This window comes from Plectropomus leopardus, chromosome 20 (assembly GCF_008729295.1).
Source record: "Plectropomus leopardus isolate mb chromosome 20, YSFRI_Pleo_2.0, whole genome shotgun sequence".
Taxonomy (NCBI): domain Eukaryota; kingdom Metazoa; phylum Chordata; class Actinopteri; order Perciformes; family Serranidae; genus Plectropomus; species Plectropomus leopardus.
In genome coordinates this window covers 341,721-358,728 of record NC_056482.1, presented here as the reverse complement: position 1 = coordinate 358,728, position 17,008 = coordinate 341,721, and the positions used below count along the sequence as shown (strand labels likewise).

At 41.3% G+C, this 17,008-nt stretch overlaps 1 protein-coding gene across 1 annotated transcript in view; it reads left to right on the top strand.

Annotated features, from left to right (window-relative positions):
• The window catches only part of chd1 (chromodomain helicase DNA binding protein 1), a 32,114-nt gene extending 15,564 nt beyond the window's left edge, over window positions 1-16,550 (top strand). Inside the window, exons 15-36 of the mRNA XM_042508901.1 lie at window positions 248-410; window positions 1,893-2,045; window positions 2,710-2,781; window positions 2,877-3,026; window positions 3,132-3,280; window positions 3,480-3,576; window positions 3,697-3,792; window positions 3,910-4,086; window positions 4,226-4,386; window positions 5,531-5,572; window positions 5,659-5,792; window positions 6,849-6,987; window positions 7,092-7,242; window positions 8,036-8,158; window positions 8,295-8,438; window positions 8,574-8,843; window positions 10,270-10,401; window positions 10,669-10,847; window positions 12,081-12,180; window positions 12,271-12,322; window positions 12,409-12,652; window positions 14,969-16,550. Of these exons, the coding sequence (XP_042364835.1) occupies window positions 248-410; window positions 1,893-2,045; window positions 2,710-2,781; window positions 2,877-3,026; window positions 3,132-3,280; window positions 3,480-3,576; window positions 3,697-3,792; window positions 3,910-4,086; window positions 4,226-4,386; window positions 5,531-5,572; window positions 5,659-5,792; window positions 6,849-6,987; window positions 7,092-7,242; window positions 8,036-8,158; window positions 8,295-8,438; window positions 8,574-8,843; window positions 10,270-10,401; window positions 10,669-10,847; window positions 12,081-12,180; window positions 12,271-12,322; window positions 12,409-12,652; window positions 14,969-15,251 (3,211 nt within the window). The 3' untranslated portion in view covers window positions 15,252-16,550. The remainder of the gene's footprint in view (window positions 1-247; window positions 411-1,892; window positions 2,046-2,709; window positions 2,782-2,876; window positions 3,027-3,131; window positions 3,281-3,479; window positions 3,577-3,696; window positions 3,793-3,909; window positions 4,087-4,225; window positions 4,387-5,530; window positions 5,573-5,658; window positions 5,793-6,848; window positions 6,988-7,091; window positions 7,243-8,035; window positions 8,159-8,294; window positions 8,439-8,573; window positions 8,844-10,269; window positions 10,402-10,668; window positions 10,848-12,080; window positions 12,181-12,270; window positions 12,323-12,408; window positions 12,653-14,968) is intronic.
• The last annotated feature ends 458 nt before the right edge of the window (window positions 16,551-17,008 follow it).

Genomic DNA, 17,008 nt, shown 5'->3' with positions numbered 1-17,008 from the left:
AAACACAGCATTATGTTTCCATTATACTAAGAAAGCCCTCAAAGTGCCTTGCAGCTTATTCAGTCAGTCAGTCGAATGCTCTTCACCTGCTGTTCAATGTGCCATCACAATCTAAATTTGCTGTTAGACATTTCACCATAATTTATAAAATAGTGTAGTAATGTGTCTGTGTGTGTGTCTCTTGTATGTGTGTGTGTGTGTGTGTGTGTGTGTGTGTGTGTGTGTGTGTATGTGTGTGTGTGATCAGGTGGATCTTGACCAGGAACTACAAGGCTCTGAGTAAAGGTACTAAAGGCAGCACGTCAGGCTTCCTGAACATAATGATGGAGCTGAAGAAGTGTTGTAACCACTGTTACCTTATCAAGCCCCCAGAGGACAACGAGTTCCTCAACAGAGCTGAAGCCTTACAGGTCTGTTCATTCTCTCTTGTTTTGTAATACACACACACACACACACACACACACACACACACACACACACACACACACACACACGGGTTGCAGTGATATACTGGTGATATGAAAGCTGATGATTATCATAACGTGTACATATGCCTATCTACAATATTGAAAATGAAAATACAAGTGGATGAAGAGTCTCACCTTTATTTTGGTTATTTTCATAAGGGAGACATTTACACAAGAAATGGTTTCAAGTCTTAATAATTGTGATAAAACATTTGTTCAAACAAAACTAAGCCTTTTTTTTCCTTTAAGGGTCATTCTGGCTGGTTATAATAATACTTCTGTGATAATGTGAAACTGCAATATTTTTCAAGACTGCTAACGCAACATCATACCATTGCAACCCTAACATGCCTGCCATACAAATAAATATCAATTTTAAAAAAAAGAAGTAATTTAAAGAAATGGCATATCTGGAGCTACTTTTTATGCATGGAGCAAAATGCTATTTCGCCAATTTAACACAAGATATTATTTTACATAACACAGTCATCGGTGATGATGCAGGGACAGTTATTTGTGGAGTTCAGATCAGTGATAACTCTGGGGTAGAGGGTGGTTTGGAGCTTGGAAGCACGGATCTGAAGCCCCCCATAGCACCTTCCAAATGAGAGAAGAGATGGTGATCAGGTCGAATTTCATCCCTCAGAATGCTGCTAGTTATGTGTCGGCAGTGTGACCTGTAGACGTCTTCCAGTGAGAGCAGGGCAGCCTAGTTAATTTTCTGAGTTGTATTTAGGACTCTGGAGAGCCTCCTGCTTGACAGTTGGCATATCGTACATTATGTTAATCCACTCTGCATAGAGCAGTGGTGGAAGGGAATGAGCAGCTTCACAAACAGGTTGGCTTTCCTTACAAAGAAGGGTCACTCTTTAGCCTCTTTTATTTTATCAGAGCAGTAGGGTTGATGGTCCATGTGAGGTCCTCTGTGATGCATGCTTCCAGGAAGTTGAAGTTGGAAACTCCTCTTCACTTCCACTCCAACAGATCCGGTGAGGGGTTTCTGTCTCTTAATGATGGGACTGTAAGCTGGTACGAGGAATAGTGATAGTGATCAGATTGTACAAGATGTGAGAGGGCTGAGGACCTGTGTCCTTTGGTGATGTTGACTATAGTCCTATGTGCTTTTTCTCTTTAGTTGAACACTTCACATATTGATCTGATTTTGAAGCATATCCGTATTTTCACTTTAATCAGGAGCAACCCCTTCACATTGTTCTCACATTACAAATATTAATTGTAGATGCTTAATTTTCAGACAGTATTGTAAATAAATTCAAAGAGTGTTTGTGTTATGTGTTTGTGTGTGAGTGTTGTGAGGTGGGGAAGGCTTAAGGACGTGTGAAGATTGTTTACAGTACTATGATTTTAGGATGAAACTTGGAGAATACTAGACAGAGACCAGTAACTCATCTTTTCCTCTGATAGCAACTGATCCGCAGCAGTGGGAAGCTGGTTCTGTTGGACAAACTGCTGGTGCGTTTGAAGGAGCGAGGCCACAGAGTTCTCATTTTCTCCCAGATGGTACGGATGCTGGATATCCTGGCTGAATACCTGAGGAGCCGGCAGTTTCTCTTTCAGGTAACAACACACTGTTTTCACACGAGCACCAGACATACTACCAATTTTTCCCCAGGTTTTACAGAGGGCTTAGGTACTGTGCAGTGCTTGGAGTTAGGTGGGATGTCAGGGGGGCTGGGCAATATGGAGAAAATCAACTATCACAATATTTTTCACCAAATACCTCTACAGCAATATTGTACGGTTGGCTATTGGTGCTTTCACTAAACATTTAGACCGTGAGATTTGTGATAAATAATATTCGGTAATAATGACTAAGGGGGTAAAGGCAAATAATAGAACAGCTACAACAGGCTAGTAAATTCACGTTATGACATTACTTTACTGTAATGCAACCTGAAAAAACAGAAAAAAGTCGACAACACTTGCTATATTCAGGGTTTTATTAATACTATAGTTTCCTTTAGTCAAATATAATTAGGTAAATATGTCATTATTTTCATGTGATAGCCTTTTTGTAAACATTAAATTATTCTGTATAATAATAATAATAATAATAATAATAATAATAATGTATCATGGTTGGGAAAATGCTACTGTACATACATACACTGATATGCTCCACAAACACCTTGAATTTCCTCCTAGCTAACCAGCAACAATGAAATGCCATCCACTTATTGATGTTACAAATTTCTGAATTTGAATTGTTGTGAATTTGCAGAGATTAGACGGCTCCATCAAAGGGGAGATGAGGAAGCAGGCGCTGGATCATTTTAACGCTGAGGGCTCAGAGGTAAGTTCAGTGTCCTGTATAAAGTAAACACAGTTTTTGCTTCATTTGAATAAACTCGGACTCAACGTGTAGTGAACCTCCTCTTGTGTGCCTAGGATTTCTGCTTCTTGTTATCAACGCGTGCCGGTGGTCTGGGTATCAATCTGGCATCAGCTGACACTGTAGTCATCTTTGACTCAGACTGGAACCCCCAGAATGACCTCCAGGCCCAGGCTAGAGCCCACAGGATAGGACAGAAAAGACAGGTAAGCAACTGTTTTAAATTCATACTACCAGAATGTTTTTTATATATGTTTAGGTTGCTGTAGAGAGTAAACTGTATATCCCTCTGTCTGCTTGTGGACTTGCAGGTGAATATTTACCGTCTGGTGACAAAAGGCTCAGTGGAGGAGGACATCATTGAGAGGGCAAAGAAGAAAATGGTGCTGGACCACCTTGTCATTCAGAGGATGGACACGACAGGGAAAACTGTCCTCCATACTGGCTCTGCTCCCTCCAGGTAAGCAACGCATACCATACACTGCTGCATGACTGCCTTTCCTCCTTTTAACCTAAAACGTCTATGCTTATTGACATAAAATTGCAGCTTTCTTTTTCACCCCCAAGAAAGAGATTTAACCTATAGTGTTAGTATTCCTCTCAAAGGTTGCTGCTACAGTTTGCCGTTATCTCACTGGAGTGTGTTTTATTAAATACAGTTCAGCCCCATTCAACAAGGAGGAGCTGTCTTCCATCCTGAAGTTTGGTGCTGAGGAGCTTTTCAAAGAGCCAGAAGGCGAGGAGCAGGAGCCTCAGGTATGTATTCACATAATCACATCAGTGAGTGTATGTATGTGTTATGCATGCAGATAATCAAACTCTTCCTCTGAAATATGTTGAAAAAAAAACCATGTCACGGCTTTTTCTACTCTGTAGGAAATGGATATTGACGAAATCCTCAAAAGAGCTGAGACCAGGGAGAATGACCCTGGACCTTCCACAGTGGGAGAAGAGCTGCTGTCTCAGTTCAAGGTAGGAAAACTAATCTTTTTTCTTGTTACAGAAACTGGTTTGACAATATTTAAATTTGCAATGCGTTGTTCTTTAGCAGTGTGACATTCCCAGTTGTTTGTGACCTGACCTGTGCAGGTGGCCAACTTCTCCATGATGGAGGACGAGGAAATAGATATTGACTCTGAGCGAAGTCAGCGGAGTTGGGACGACATCATTCCTGAGGAGCAGAGGAGGAGGATGGAGGAGGAGGAGAGACAGAAGGAGCTAGAGGAAATTTACCTGCTGCCACGCATGAGGAATTGTGCCAAACAGGTATACAACAATCATGCCAAACATAAGGACTCGTGACTCGTGTCACGTGTACTCGTGTAATTTGTGTGCTTTTTGGTTGTATTAGACATTTGGGGTTTTTAATGACCTTCCAGGTGATTTTCTTGCTTTGTGTTAACAGATAAGCTTTAACGCCAGTGAGGGCCGGCAGAGCAGGAACAGGAGGTACTCTGGGTCTGACAGCGACTCCCCCTCAGACCGAAAAAGGCCAAAGAAACGAGGACGGCCTCGGACCATTCCACGAGAAAATATCAAGGGCTTCAGTGATGCTGAGATCCGGAGGTGATTATATCAACCCATCCTTCAGGGTGGCTTTTTATCTAACTCTCCCTGCTAAGGGTGGGCGATATATCGAATATACTTGATGTATCACCACTTATTCTGCATGTGGTGTATAAAATGACTATATTGTGAACATTGAGTGTAAATTGTCACATCTTTTTGGAGTTTGGGTTCCCTCACTCTCTCCCAAGACTCTGTCACATACAAATACACAAACTCCACAGAGAAAACTTCAACACTTTCAGCCCAATACGAGCCAGGTTCTTCACAATTAAAGCACCATGGGTCCCGCTTTGATTTGTTTAATTATAGCAATACTTTTTCAAATGTCATTATAAAAGTTCTATCTTACTTATAACTGTATTTTATTTAACGTTATTGTAACAGTAGTGTATTCAACTTTATTATCACAGTAGCTACTTTATTTGAATTAGGGCTGGGGCGACAGGAGCTGCGTGCCAGCTACAGCACATCTCAAGAAATGGTAGCTCACTGTTTTTTTACGCGTGACTCTCACTCATATCAGCACGCAATGTATGCCTTAAGGCCCAGTTAAGGCTGGTCTATTTTGATGCAGAAAGAATGGACTAGTTATAATTATTTCTGTTAGTGAAAAGTTATAGTGTTTTTCAAATTGCACTAATTTTACTGTAAGATGTTTGGTTGGACTGCTAGATTTGAGGTTTGCTTCTGTCACAAAGAGTAACTGTTTTGTTACTCCTCCTAAAAGTGACTTGAATTTTACATTGCTTTATTTATTTTGCTGTTGGATTGCTAAATGTAGATTGCACTACATTCCTTTTACTTGAGTGGAACAAGCTCTTACATTAATTTTATTTTTGAGAGACTTTATATCAGACTGTAAAACACAGATTACCAGTTAAGACTGGGCTATTTGTAGTCGGGGAATAATGCCCTGCAATGTATGACAAGTTTTAAAATGTTATTTTCAGTAAATTTGTTGTTATATTCAATAATTTAGTATTTTAGTGGTAAACATTATTTCAAAGGACATATAAAAATATTGAGATATATATCATGTATTGCGATATAGCCTTTAAATTTAGCAATATAATTTTAAAACTATGTGGCCCATCTCTACTGTCTACATATTCTTGATAACATCTCGGTGTACTCCTTACAGGTTTGTCAAGAGTTACAAAAAATTTGGAGGACCACTGGAAAGGTGATTGATTGTATTTTCTTATTGTTTTAACAACTGACAAAAACAACATGCACACAGTGTGCTCACCGTTTGTCTGGGTCACTCAGGTTGGATGCTATAGCTCGCGATGCTGAACTTGTGGATAAGTCTGAACACGACCTGAAACGCCTTGCAGAAACTGTGCACAACGGCTGTGTGAGAACACTACGAGAAAACCCCTGTGGACCAGAGAAGACTTCAGGTAAGAACAATTTCTTACACATTAAAGACTCAATGAGTCAGTAATGATTCCTTTGTTTGTCATGAGATATTGACAACAGGCTGTTGAAACCTTAGTTAGCTGAAGAGTCAATCCCACTCAATAGTTGTGGACGTTGTAGCTGCATGTGGCTCAAAAGCAGTTTAATCGACTTTATTAACAGTCAGCGCCAGAGCTGAGAGTGCTGTAGCTGCCAGGCCAAACAAGCTGTGCTGCTCAGCGCCACACTGGCTGGTTTTCATCATAGTTTTGTAGTTAATTGTTAACTTTGTAACCAGTTTTTTATACTTTAGGTAGAATGATAGTCACACCCCCAGCTTGGCCTAATATTTAGGAACAGCCTGGCTCAGGTTAATGCTGTACCTACCAGTGATGACTTCTACCTTTACTGAGGAACTTTTACCCTCAGTGAGGGGTGTGAGGACTGTCTACTGGCTTTGACAGTAACCCCTGATGTGACTGCATTTAGCTAAGCATGTTGGAAATCTTTAAGGAGTGCAGTGGGCAGATAAGCAGAGTGGACTGATTATATCATATTACTTATACTTGTTTTAAATTTTTACTAGGGCTGTCAAACAATAGATTTTTGCTGTAGCCTGAACATGTATAAAATTATATTATTTTGCATTTCAAAACAGTTGCGCAAAGCCACAGTAATGAAAGATCAGTAAATGGTAAATGGACCTGAACGTATAGCACTTCTCTGTATGTTTGACCACTCAAAGGGCTTTCACATTACAAGTCACATTCATCATTCACACACACCCTCCGAGGTTACTGATACTCAGTTTTCACACACACACAATTTTGGGTCCAGTATCTTACCTAAGTATGTACTGTCTTCAAAAAAAAACCCTCAGAAATAAAGAAAATAAAGGTTAAAAGGTTAAAATAATCAGCTTACAATGATCAGTGTGAGTGGGACAGACGTAACCACTGTTAATGGTTTCCACTGTGTTCCTTCTCTACCTGCTGTCTCTCACAGGATTCAAACCTGATTAAAATGCTTTGTTGTTTTTCTGTGTGTTTGATCATCAGGGGGGCGGAGAGGGAAGGTGAAGGGCCCTACATTCAGGATCTCTGGAGTACAGGTCAATGCCAAGCTTGTTATCTCCCATGAGGAGGAGCTGGCTCCACTCCACAAGGCCATTCCTGCTGACCCCGAGGAGAGAAAGAAGTGAGCTTTCCAGAACACTCCACAACTCTCTCAGATCCCGTTGCTAAATACAGCGTGACTCAGTGTTTTAGAATGTGTAGATTTAATAGTGTGTTTGTGAGCAGGTATATGATTCCATGCCACTCGAAGGCAGCCCACTTTGACATTGAGTGGGGGAAGGAGGACGACTCAAGCCTTCTCATAGGAATCTATGAGTACGGTTATGGCAGCTGGGAGATGATCAAGATGGATCCGGACCTCAACCTCACACACAAAGTGAGTCCAAACTCAATACATTTCTGAGTGAAGGTCGAAAACCAAACAGTTTAATGTAGTTTAAACTAATTTTTATCGTCCAAACGTAACAAGCAGTTTCCAAAAAGTGTAACATTTCACAAATCTGAGGTTTATTAAAAACAGGTTTTATCACAATTATGTCAATAGATAGAAAACAATAAAAAGGACAAAGGAATCTTTGCAAATTTCCTTTTTTTTTAATCTTGTATCCATGTGTCCCTTTTTTATTATCATTCTGTGCCCGTTTCTAAATTGGGACATATTTGCAGGTCTGTGAACACAGCACAGGCAAAACTCGTCACAAGTTGTTTTTATCCCACAGCAGCAGTTTTAGGAGTTTCAGTCAGGGTGTGTATAACAGATCAGTTGATTCGGTCAAAGACAATTGAATGGAGGAGAGGAGCAGTTGCTGCAGAAATGTAAAAGTAAACTTTGTGACCCAGTTTTGACCCAGTACAATAAATGGTTAAGTGTTAATTTAACTGTGCCTGACAATCTGCTGCTCCGCCTGTGCCCAGAGCATGCTCTGCACTCTGAGAGAGTGTTGCAACACATAACCAAACATAAATATATTCCAGTAGCAGTCCTAATGAAAGGTCCAGCTTCAAAAATAGAAAATGTATTGGTGGTGGCCTGCTACACATAAATGCATGTGTGGGAAACCATGATGGAACCATTAATATTTTCCTTTCAAATGTCAGAACAGAAGCAAGTGCAAATTAGTATGTGCAGCCATTTATGAAAATGTTTACTGTGCGCTTTTTTTGATCAGCTCCTACCAGACGACCCTGACAAGAAGCCACAGGCCAAACAGCTCCAGACCAGAGCAGACTACCTCATCAAGTTACTAAGCAAGGACCTGGCCAAAAAAGAAGCACAGAAACAGGCAGGCACAGTAAGTGACTTGACATGTCAATCTTTCTCTGCATCACTAACTAGAATTATTAAAAATGATTCATTTTCAGATTTAATATGGATCAATTAAAATCTATGGTTAACAGAATCTACCCTGCATTCTTGTTTGTTTGTAGGCCAGTTCACGGAAAAGGAAACCAAGAAGTAAAAAGAGCAAAACTCTGAAACCAACTAAGACAGAGGAGGTGCTGAAGAGCACATCCTCAGATCCCCCGTCGGACAAGAGGTCAGACGATGACGATGAAATTGAGGAGGAAAAGGTACATTTATTTGCCACTTGTACTGCTTTGTGTGCTGTAGCATGAAACAAATGTGTTGAAACAAACTGAAACAATGTGTTGAAACAAACGGTTTTCAGTTTGGAGTTGATGTGTGTAATGTTTTGACCCTCTCAGGAGGTGGCACCAGTGAAGGCACCGAACAGACGGAGCCGAGCAGAAAGGGTGGTGGTGAAAGAGGAGGAGGACGAGGATGAAGAAGAGCCTGAGCAGGAGGAAGTTTCTTCATCAGGGGAGAGGGAGGTCAAAGAAAAAGAGACAAAAAAAGAAGGCAAAAAGGAGAAGAAGGAGGACATTTGGGACACTAAAGAGACAAAGGAGCCAAAAGAGAAAAAGGAAACAAAGCCTCTAGAGGCAGTATATAAACAGGAGGAGAGCACAGAAAAGGTGAAATAATAATTCTATATGTGATATATTTGTTCATTACAATGGACCATAGCCTTATGTGTAATTTCAGTGAATTTCAGGGGAATGCTTTGCTGATTTTTCACCCATCTTTGTATCAAAACAGTGTTGGTAGTAGTATGTGTCAATGAACTGTGGTAAACTTCCGGATGATGCAAATTGATGCAAAACACGTCATCCAGAGGCTGTTGATCGAACTATAGACTGCACTTCCTAATTTTTGTATTGCCCGTCATCAAAGCCACTTTTACACACAGATGGCACTATAGGGCCCCAACAAAGTACCCCCTTTATACTGCCCCTGTATGTTTACACAGATCCAAACAATGGCGGCATGATTCTGCTCCTGTGTGTGATTATACACTGCATCGCGGCATCCTGCAATCAAATGAGGCATGACGAGCGTGACGTTTAACACATTAGCATCTAACAAAGGCATAAAATGTCAATCAAAATCATTTAGCATCTCTGTTTGTGGACATTTACAGCTGCCATTCTTCTTCTTTGAATTATCCACTATGCTAACAGCTGCTTTTTAATCTCCTGCGGTGGGTCGCGCACGTTAACATGCCGTCAAAACATCAAACCCGTGCTGCCCATGGTCACGTCTGTTCGGATTTGCGATTTACACGGACCTCATTTTGGGGCTGTTACTACCTCTGTTCCCAGCTCAGTGGTGAGCCCACTCTGCCGCCCCTTTCTAGGAACGTACCTCCTATACAGAACAGAGAGGTGGCATAATGGCCTGATATTCCTGCCTTGAAAAGGCATTGTAAAAAAGAGGCCAGTGAGTGTAGAAGTGCATAAAAAGGCAGACCTGCTCCCATCTCTCTCCCCCTCTCTCTGACAGCCTTTTAAACTTTGACTGAAATCTGATCAAACAGTAAAACTAGTCAGTGCTGATCCATTATGTCACTGCACTGCCTATTTCTCTCCTGAAATGTTGGCAGAAATTTTAACGCCCTGTTTGGCTGTAGTAGTGCGTGTTTGTGAACAGGAAGTGGGTGCTACTCTTCTTCCTGTACAGTGAAAATGGAGGCCGAAAAAACTAAATCAAACAATAAAACTAATCGGTGCTGATCGAATATAAACCAAGATTCTGTAACTGGTTAGCATATTTTTACCTCAAATCTTTTCAGAAACATGCTTTAGCTCACTGCTGCCTGTAATATGAGATTATTTCTTGCAGGCTGGCTGCAGTTGTTTCACATGTATGCATTACATCACCCACCAGTTGGAGCTTTTTTTGGTCTGGTGCAGCACAGTGCATTCTGGTAGTTGTAGGTTTTCTGTCTCTTGAGCAAGAATGTCCTGTTTCTCTTTTTTTCTGTGGTTGTCTTTCCAGCTGTGAAATCATTCTTTAAGTTGATCATTTGTTTAGGAATTAACTCTTTAATCCTTTTTTCAGAATGAAGTAAAGAGTGAGGTACGAGAACGAACAAAGAAAGCCTCTGATGTGCCGGTCCATATAACAGCAAGTGGAGAGAATGTGCCAGTATCTGAGGAGTCTGAAGAGCTGGACCAGAGGACCTTCAGTGTGGTATGTTCCACACATAACTCAATCTTGAGATAGAAAATATAAATATTCAGCTGAAAGCAAAACATAGCCTTGTTTATGTGTGTATGGTTCGTTATATAGTGTATTTACATAGTGAATTGCTTTGGCTAAACATATATGAACTGTATGTTACTGAGAATGGGATAGCAGCATCATTTAATGATGATGAGGATAAGATCCAGCCAGGCTCAACATGCTGTATCTAAAGGGTTGCATAAAGTTGTTGGTGTTTTTGTTTGACTGTTGCAGTGTAAAGAGAGGATGCGGCCGGTGAAAGCAGCCCTGAAGCAGCTGGACAGACCAGAGAAAGGACTGTCAGAGCGTGAGCAGCTCGAACATACAAGGCAGTGTCTGATAAAGATCGGAGACCACATCACTGAGTGTCTGAAGGAGTACTCAAATCCTGACCAGATCAAACAGTGGAGAAAGTTAGTACGCGCGCACACAACACACACACCACACACACACACACACACACACACACACACACACACACACACACACACACACACACACACACACACACACACACAGAAACACAAGTTGATTTGACCCACAGACTGAATAGACAGATGGACGACGCATCCCCACTTATCCCCGCTGTGGTTAAGTGAAGCTTAAATATCTCACTGCCATCTTGCGGGATTATGTCATTTGGAGCCTGAGTCTGCGCTGTAGCGATACCTGCGGAGGGGAGGTTCCCACCAAAACATCCATCTGACCAATCACAAGCACCCCCATTGAATGCGAGCTCGTGGATTAGGTGTAAAAGCTGTCAGTCGTGGCGAAGATCCCCCTTTTGTATAATTTAATAACTCATTAAAACTGAATGTATCATACAAAACAATCACTTGAACAAACATCAGGGTTATGAGATCTACCTTCAGTGATTCCCATCTCTGGAAAAAATTCATTTGCAGTGCAGCTTAGAGTTTTTAGTTTGACCCTTGTCCCATTCAACATATATCACTTTCCCACCAAAATTAGTGCATGCATGCGGGTTTTTCAAACATGGGTTAATCCACTAAATACTGCATTCCCACTCTAAGTAAATACACAGTGCAAGTCTGCCTTTTTGTCAGCTTTTGTGGGTGGATGGGTGGGTTGCTTTCTTGTTGTGTCCGTGCAACGTCACCGACAGGCAGGAGAACAGGTAAACAATAGACAGCAGCAGGATCAGAGGTCTTTAAAAATTTTCAGTGGTTTCTTCTCTTTATTCATATTTTACTTATTCAGTCTCTCTTTCAAACTCGGTACAGATGTATTTGGATCAGTATTTAGGCTGATTAGGAGGAGATGGACAGTAATTAGTGACGGCGCATTATTGCATTTTGTCGGTTAAGGAGCTGAAATTCCTGCGCTCACCCGGGCGTATTCCCATCAATGTCAGTTGGAGCCGGAGATGATAAAAACCTGTGTCTGCTGTAGAGTCATCTGACGCGGGTGTGAATGCCAATCATACACAGCCAGACACCTAGGGGCGATAAAATTTGAAAAGCTACACATTGGAAGAATATCACATTGTCCATCTTTATATACAGTCTATGACTAGACCATTAAAGCAGATTTAACCTGGGTCACTGTCAGTTTGAGGGAGGTATAGGACTAAGATGTTTGCTCTTATGTTGCATATGTTAAGTTGATGTGTTTGTGTCTTGCAGAAACCTGTGGATATTTGTCTCAAAATTCACTGAGTTTGACGCCAGGAAGCTACATAAACTGTATAAACATGCAATCAAGAAAAGACAAGAGAGCGCCCAGGTATGTGAAGAGCGCAGTCATTCTTAGTTTGGATGACAGTATGAAATTGTTAGTGATGTAAATCCTTCATGACGATGCTTCTTTCTTCAGGCAATGGAGCAGAACATCAGAAGTACAAACACCCACGGATACAAACATGCAGGTACATGCAGCTCCACTCTGTTGAACACAAAATAAAATAAGGAAGTTGTCACTATGAACTGATTAATTTGTGGTCTCTGTCCTCAGATATTGAAAGGCTGAAGGACAACTCCCATCAGGACGAGAGCAGCAGGGACAGCTACAGCTCAGACAGACATCAGCCCTCAGCTCGCTACCACGAGAGCAGCAGCAGCAAGGAGAGACACGGGGACAGGAAGACCAGTGGAGGGGAGACCAGGAAAAGACCGTACTCCTCCTTCAGCAACGGCAAAGACCACCGGGACAGAGACCACTACAGACCAGACAGCAGGGACAGAGACAGACAGGACAGGTGAGGGGCAGCTTCCAGCAACAAATACTGTGTTACTGTCATATTATCTACCTTCTGATGTCAGCAAACCAAATTCAAGACCAAGAAGACCATTGAATTTAACACTTAGGGCCCACCTTAACATTACACACAATCGTATCACTCTGCACACCAAATGTACTTCTTATAATACATTAATATGATTTTCTACTTTCATTTAGTTAATTTTTCAATCAATATTAAAATCATGAATATTATATATTCATTCATTTTCAGAATTTTAACCCTTTTAATGCAAGGTTTTTGTCATGATGCCACTAAGTTACTAGATGAAGAAAACACAAAAAAAGAATTATTTTCAGTGTACTACATGCAAAGTTGATTTTTTTAATTATCACAGCCTGGGATATGTCAGTGATTAGCAGCAACATTGGTTGTGACAGTGCACCTAGTGGAAATGGCATGTATTTTCTCCACATGCCAAATATGGTAAAAACAAAATGATGTCATCAGATGGTAAAAATGATAAATTCCAAGGCAAAAGTCCAGAATGACACCCAGAAATAATACAATGCATATTTTTATGCTTTGATAGCGATGGCATCAAAATTGTCAGTTTGAATGGGTTTTAAAGGAGCATTTTTTACCTTAACAGTCTGAATGAAACAATTTAGTTAACATAGTTAACACATTTAGACTTATTTTAGGAGCACAGCTGGAAATTCACAGACTAAATAAAAATACATAATCTTGCCAAAATTTATACCATATGCGTGAACACAGCCAAAATTATCACAAAATGAAGAATGAAAAGCACTACTTGACCTAACAACCCCGAAGGGTTAAACCGGGATGCACTGATTGGCAGAATCATCAACATCGGACGTATTGGCTTTGTTGACTGCCATCAACATGACAGTTACAGATGGCAGTGACTGATGTTTCTGTGTTGTGTCACATCAGTTACGCACAGGCTAAAAAGCAGGGCTCGATGATTTAATGTCGTCGTGGAGACAAAGGGAAACAGAGCCCATTGTAGCTGACATTGGATGAGAGGCGGGCTACACCCTGAACTATCACAGGACCAACACATAGAGTGCTTTTCATCATAATAATGTTTCTCCTGTCTTCCCTCACTCCCGTCTCTTCTGTGAAAGAGAGATGTGATTAAGAGATTTAAGAATGGAGGAGCTGAAGCTGCCGAATAAGAAATCCTTGGTTGCAGAGCCACATCAGTTACTCTGCCATATGTGGAGATGTGGCATTTATATGTCACACCACTTGATGAAAGACGTCCACTGAGGATCCACCTTGTAGAGAGGACGTGAGGAAGCATAAATTAGCATAATGAAAAGCACCCATAGAGACTGACAACCATTCACAATCACATTCACACCTACGGGCCATTTAAACTGCTTTTACACTGCCTGTTCAAGGTGGGTATAATATGCTGTTATGCCTTCTCTCCGCTCTGCATATAATGTACAATCGCAGAAAGGAGTTGTCTTTCCTCTTACCCGGGACAGGACACAGTAACAGTGCCAAAACAAGGTCTGTGTAAAGCGTAAAGCCAGTAAGACCTGGGGTCGATGACAGGTCACATGTGTGACCCACTGTGGGAGATTTAAAAAGCAGCTGTCAGCAGTTAGTGGCTAATTCAAAGAAGAACAGCAGTCGTAACTATCCATAAATTAGGAAAACAAAGGGATTTTGGAGCTCCTTAACCTCCGAGCAGAGGACCAGATCAGCCATGAGCTTGTCACCATGTCACACCCAAACCCCCCATGGTCATGTCTTTCTGGCTTTACGATTTACACAGACCCTGTTGTCCAGGTGAGACAACTCTGTTCCTCCTTTCATCAGTTAGACCTAATATACAGACCGGCGAGGCGGCATAACAGCGTGATATTCTCACCTTGAACGGGCAGTGTTAAAGTAGCTATCGTCTGTGGTGCAGCTACATGTTTTATACTAACATCACAAATTTGACTTTGAGTGCTCTGATCTTTGGATATACTTTTTGGCCCAAATTATCTCCACAAATAAGCTTCCCTACAATAATCATTCAAATGTGGTCAATGCACAACTACAGTTATTCTCCCTACTTTGATTTTCTATATGTTTCTAACCCCTATCCCCGTCTGTATGTCAGCTCTGTGTCTTTGTAATAACAAAGCAAATACAACTTAAAAAAAAATTACTTGAAGTCAGTCCAGAATATCTGTACTGTAGCATTGATAGCGTTTTGATGTTATGCCATTTTTGCCTTGCTGCTCAGTCATGCCCATGGTGTGTGTGTGTGTGTGTGTGTGTGTTTGTGTGTGTGTGTGCGCGCAGATACTACAACGATAGTAAGCACAGGAAGCTGGAGGAGTTCCGCTCCAGCAGAGACCATCGGCTGGACGTGAAGGATCATTCCCACTCAGACCACCGCTCTTCTTACCGCTACCACTCAGACTGGCAGACAGAGCAGCGAGCCTCGGCCAGCGGGCCCCGCTCTCCCCGAGACCAGCGATCCCCCTATGACTCACGCTCACCCATGGGTCACCGCTCACCTTTCGACTACTCGTCAGACCACAAGAGCACACCAGAGCAGATCTGGAGCAGCCGCAAGACATAACAGGAGCTGCCAGGGTCTGCGTGTAGCAGCCATAGACTCAGCAACACAGCAGATGCCTTACAGGGACCGTGGACTCGGCGCTGTTTGAAGCACTGTGCAGCAGTCAGTTCAGCATGGCTGTCATCTCCTCGCTTCAGCTGCAGCTCATCTCGGGAACCTGGGAGATGAACGCCAGGGAGCGACTCAAACCAGGCAGCAGATAAAAAAAAAAACAAAAAAAAAAAACAAATCAAAGCATATTTTTGTATGAAAGAGTTTAAAGCTGCATCGCTGGGCTCAACAGCATGCAGACAGTTTTTTGTTATTTTTATAAACTTTTTTTTAACTCTGGAAACTGACACAATTGACCCTGAGTGCTGCCTCATATTCCCACAACCAATGACACTGGATCCTGTATATGACTGTTGTCTTTGTTTGTCTGTCTGTCTCTGTCTCTCTCTCATGCTTCATGTGATGATCTACCTTATTTAAGTGTTAACTCGATGAGACGTCACACGAATCACAGTTGATGAAAAGGTGTCTGGTTGAATCCAGTCTGGGCTCAGGCTCACCACCTGAAGTACCTCATTTACAGCATTTCTCATTTCCTCAGCAGGTTTTCTTTTTCTCCACCAGGTGTGAATTATTTAATAACATATCTTAGCTGTAACCTGGTTTGGGTTTTTTTTTTTTGGAGAGCAAATCATGTTTTTTTTCTTCTTCAGTAATACTGTTGTAAATTTTGTAAAATAGTAAATCAGTGGTCTTTTTCCTCAGGCTTTTTGGATTTATTATGACTCTACTTTTCCCCATCAACTCAGGCTTTTTTGTTGTTCTGCGAGTGAGTTTCTGTAAAATAGTTCTTTCATGATAATGCTTTCAGAATGTAACTTTTGGTAAAGGGAAAGTTCGTAATGATACTCAGTTTTATTCACTAGTGCTTAGTTGTTTTGCCTCAGTGTGTCGAAATCAGTAAGTTGGAAGGAGCTGACTTGAAATCACAGTCTGAAAAAAAGACGGTCGTCTTTCAATAGAAGCACCCGTTAGATCTTAAATAAACTCGACTTTTTACATTTTTTTTCCTTATCTTTCAGTTTTATTTTCTACTTAGGCAATAATAATGTCAATGTTTCTATGCAGCCAAGTATATTTGTGGTGAACCACCCAACTGAATGAAGTCACTGTTACGGTTCACACTGTTGTACATAAATTTCCTCTATATTTCAAAATGAATTTACACTGAAAGTGCATGAATTTTTATGAACTGTTTTATATAGTTGTTTATGAAGCCATTAAAATCAATCACTGTACTCACTCCTACCAGCTCTCTTCAACTACGTGTCACCTTTTTGATTCTGACAGACATCAGACCTTTTGGGACATTGGGTAGGTACACTGTTCCAAGCCATGCCTGGCTGATACCTGCTGATACACAATCACTGCAAAGAACTTTGGATTGGATCTCTCGAGTAAAACTTTGAGCAAAATTTTTGAAAGTGATGAGTGATCCAATAACAGCTCTTGTAGCTCCTGCTGCGTCATGAGGGAGCCAGTTCCTACTGACAGGCACATAGTCATAGCATCATGAGACCTAGAAAAGCCGAAGAAGTGTTTCCATTGCAGTTCTGCAAAATATGGCTTTTTCAAATCATCTGAAATACCACCTCATGCGAGCACGTCTTTCCATTAGGTGTATTTTAAATTCACAATATCAGTTTGCACAGTTTAAGGGTTAATGGAGACCTGCCTACTGTTGTAAGGACATTTGTATGAACTGA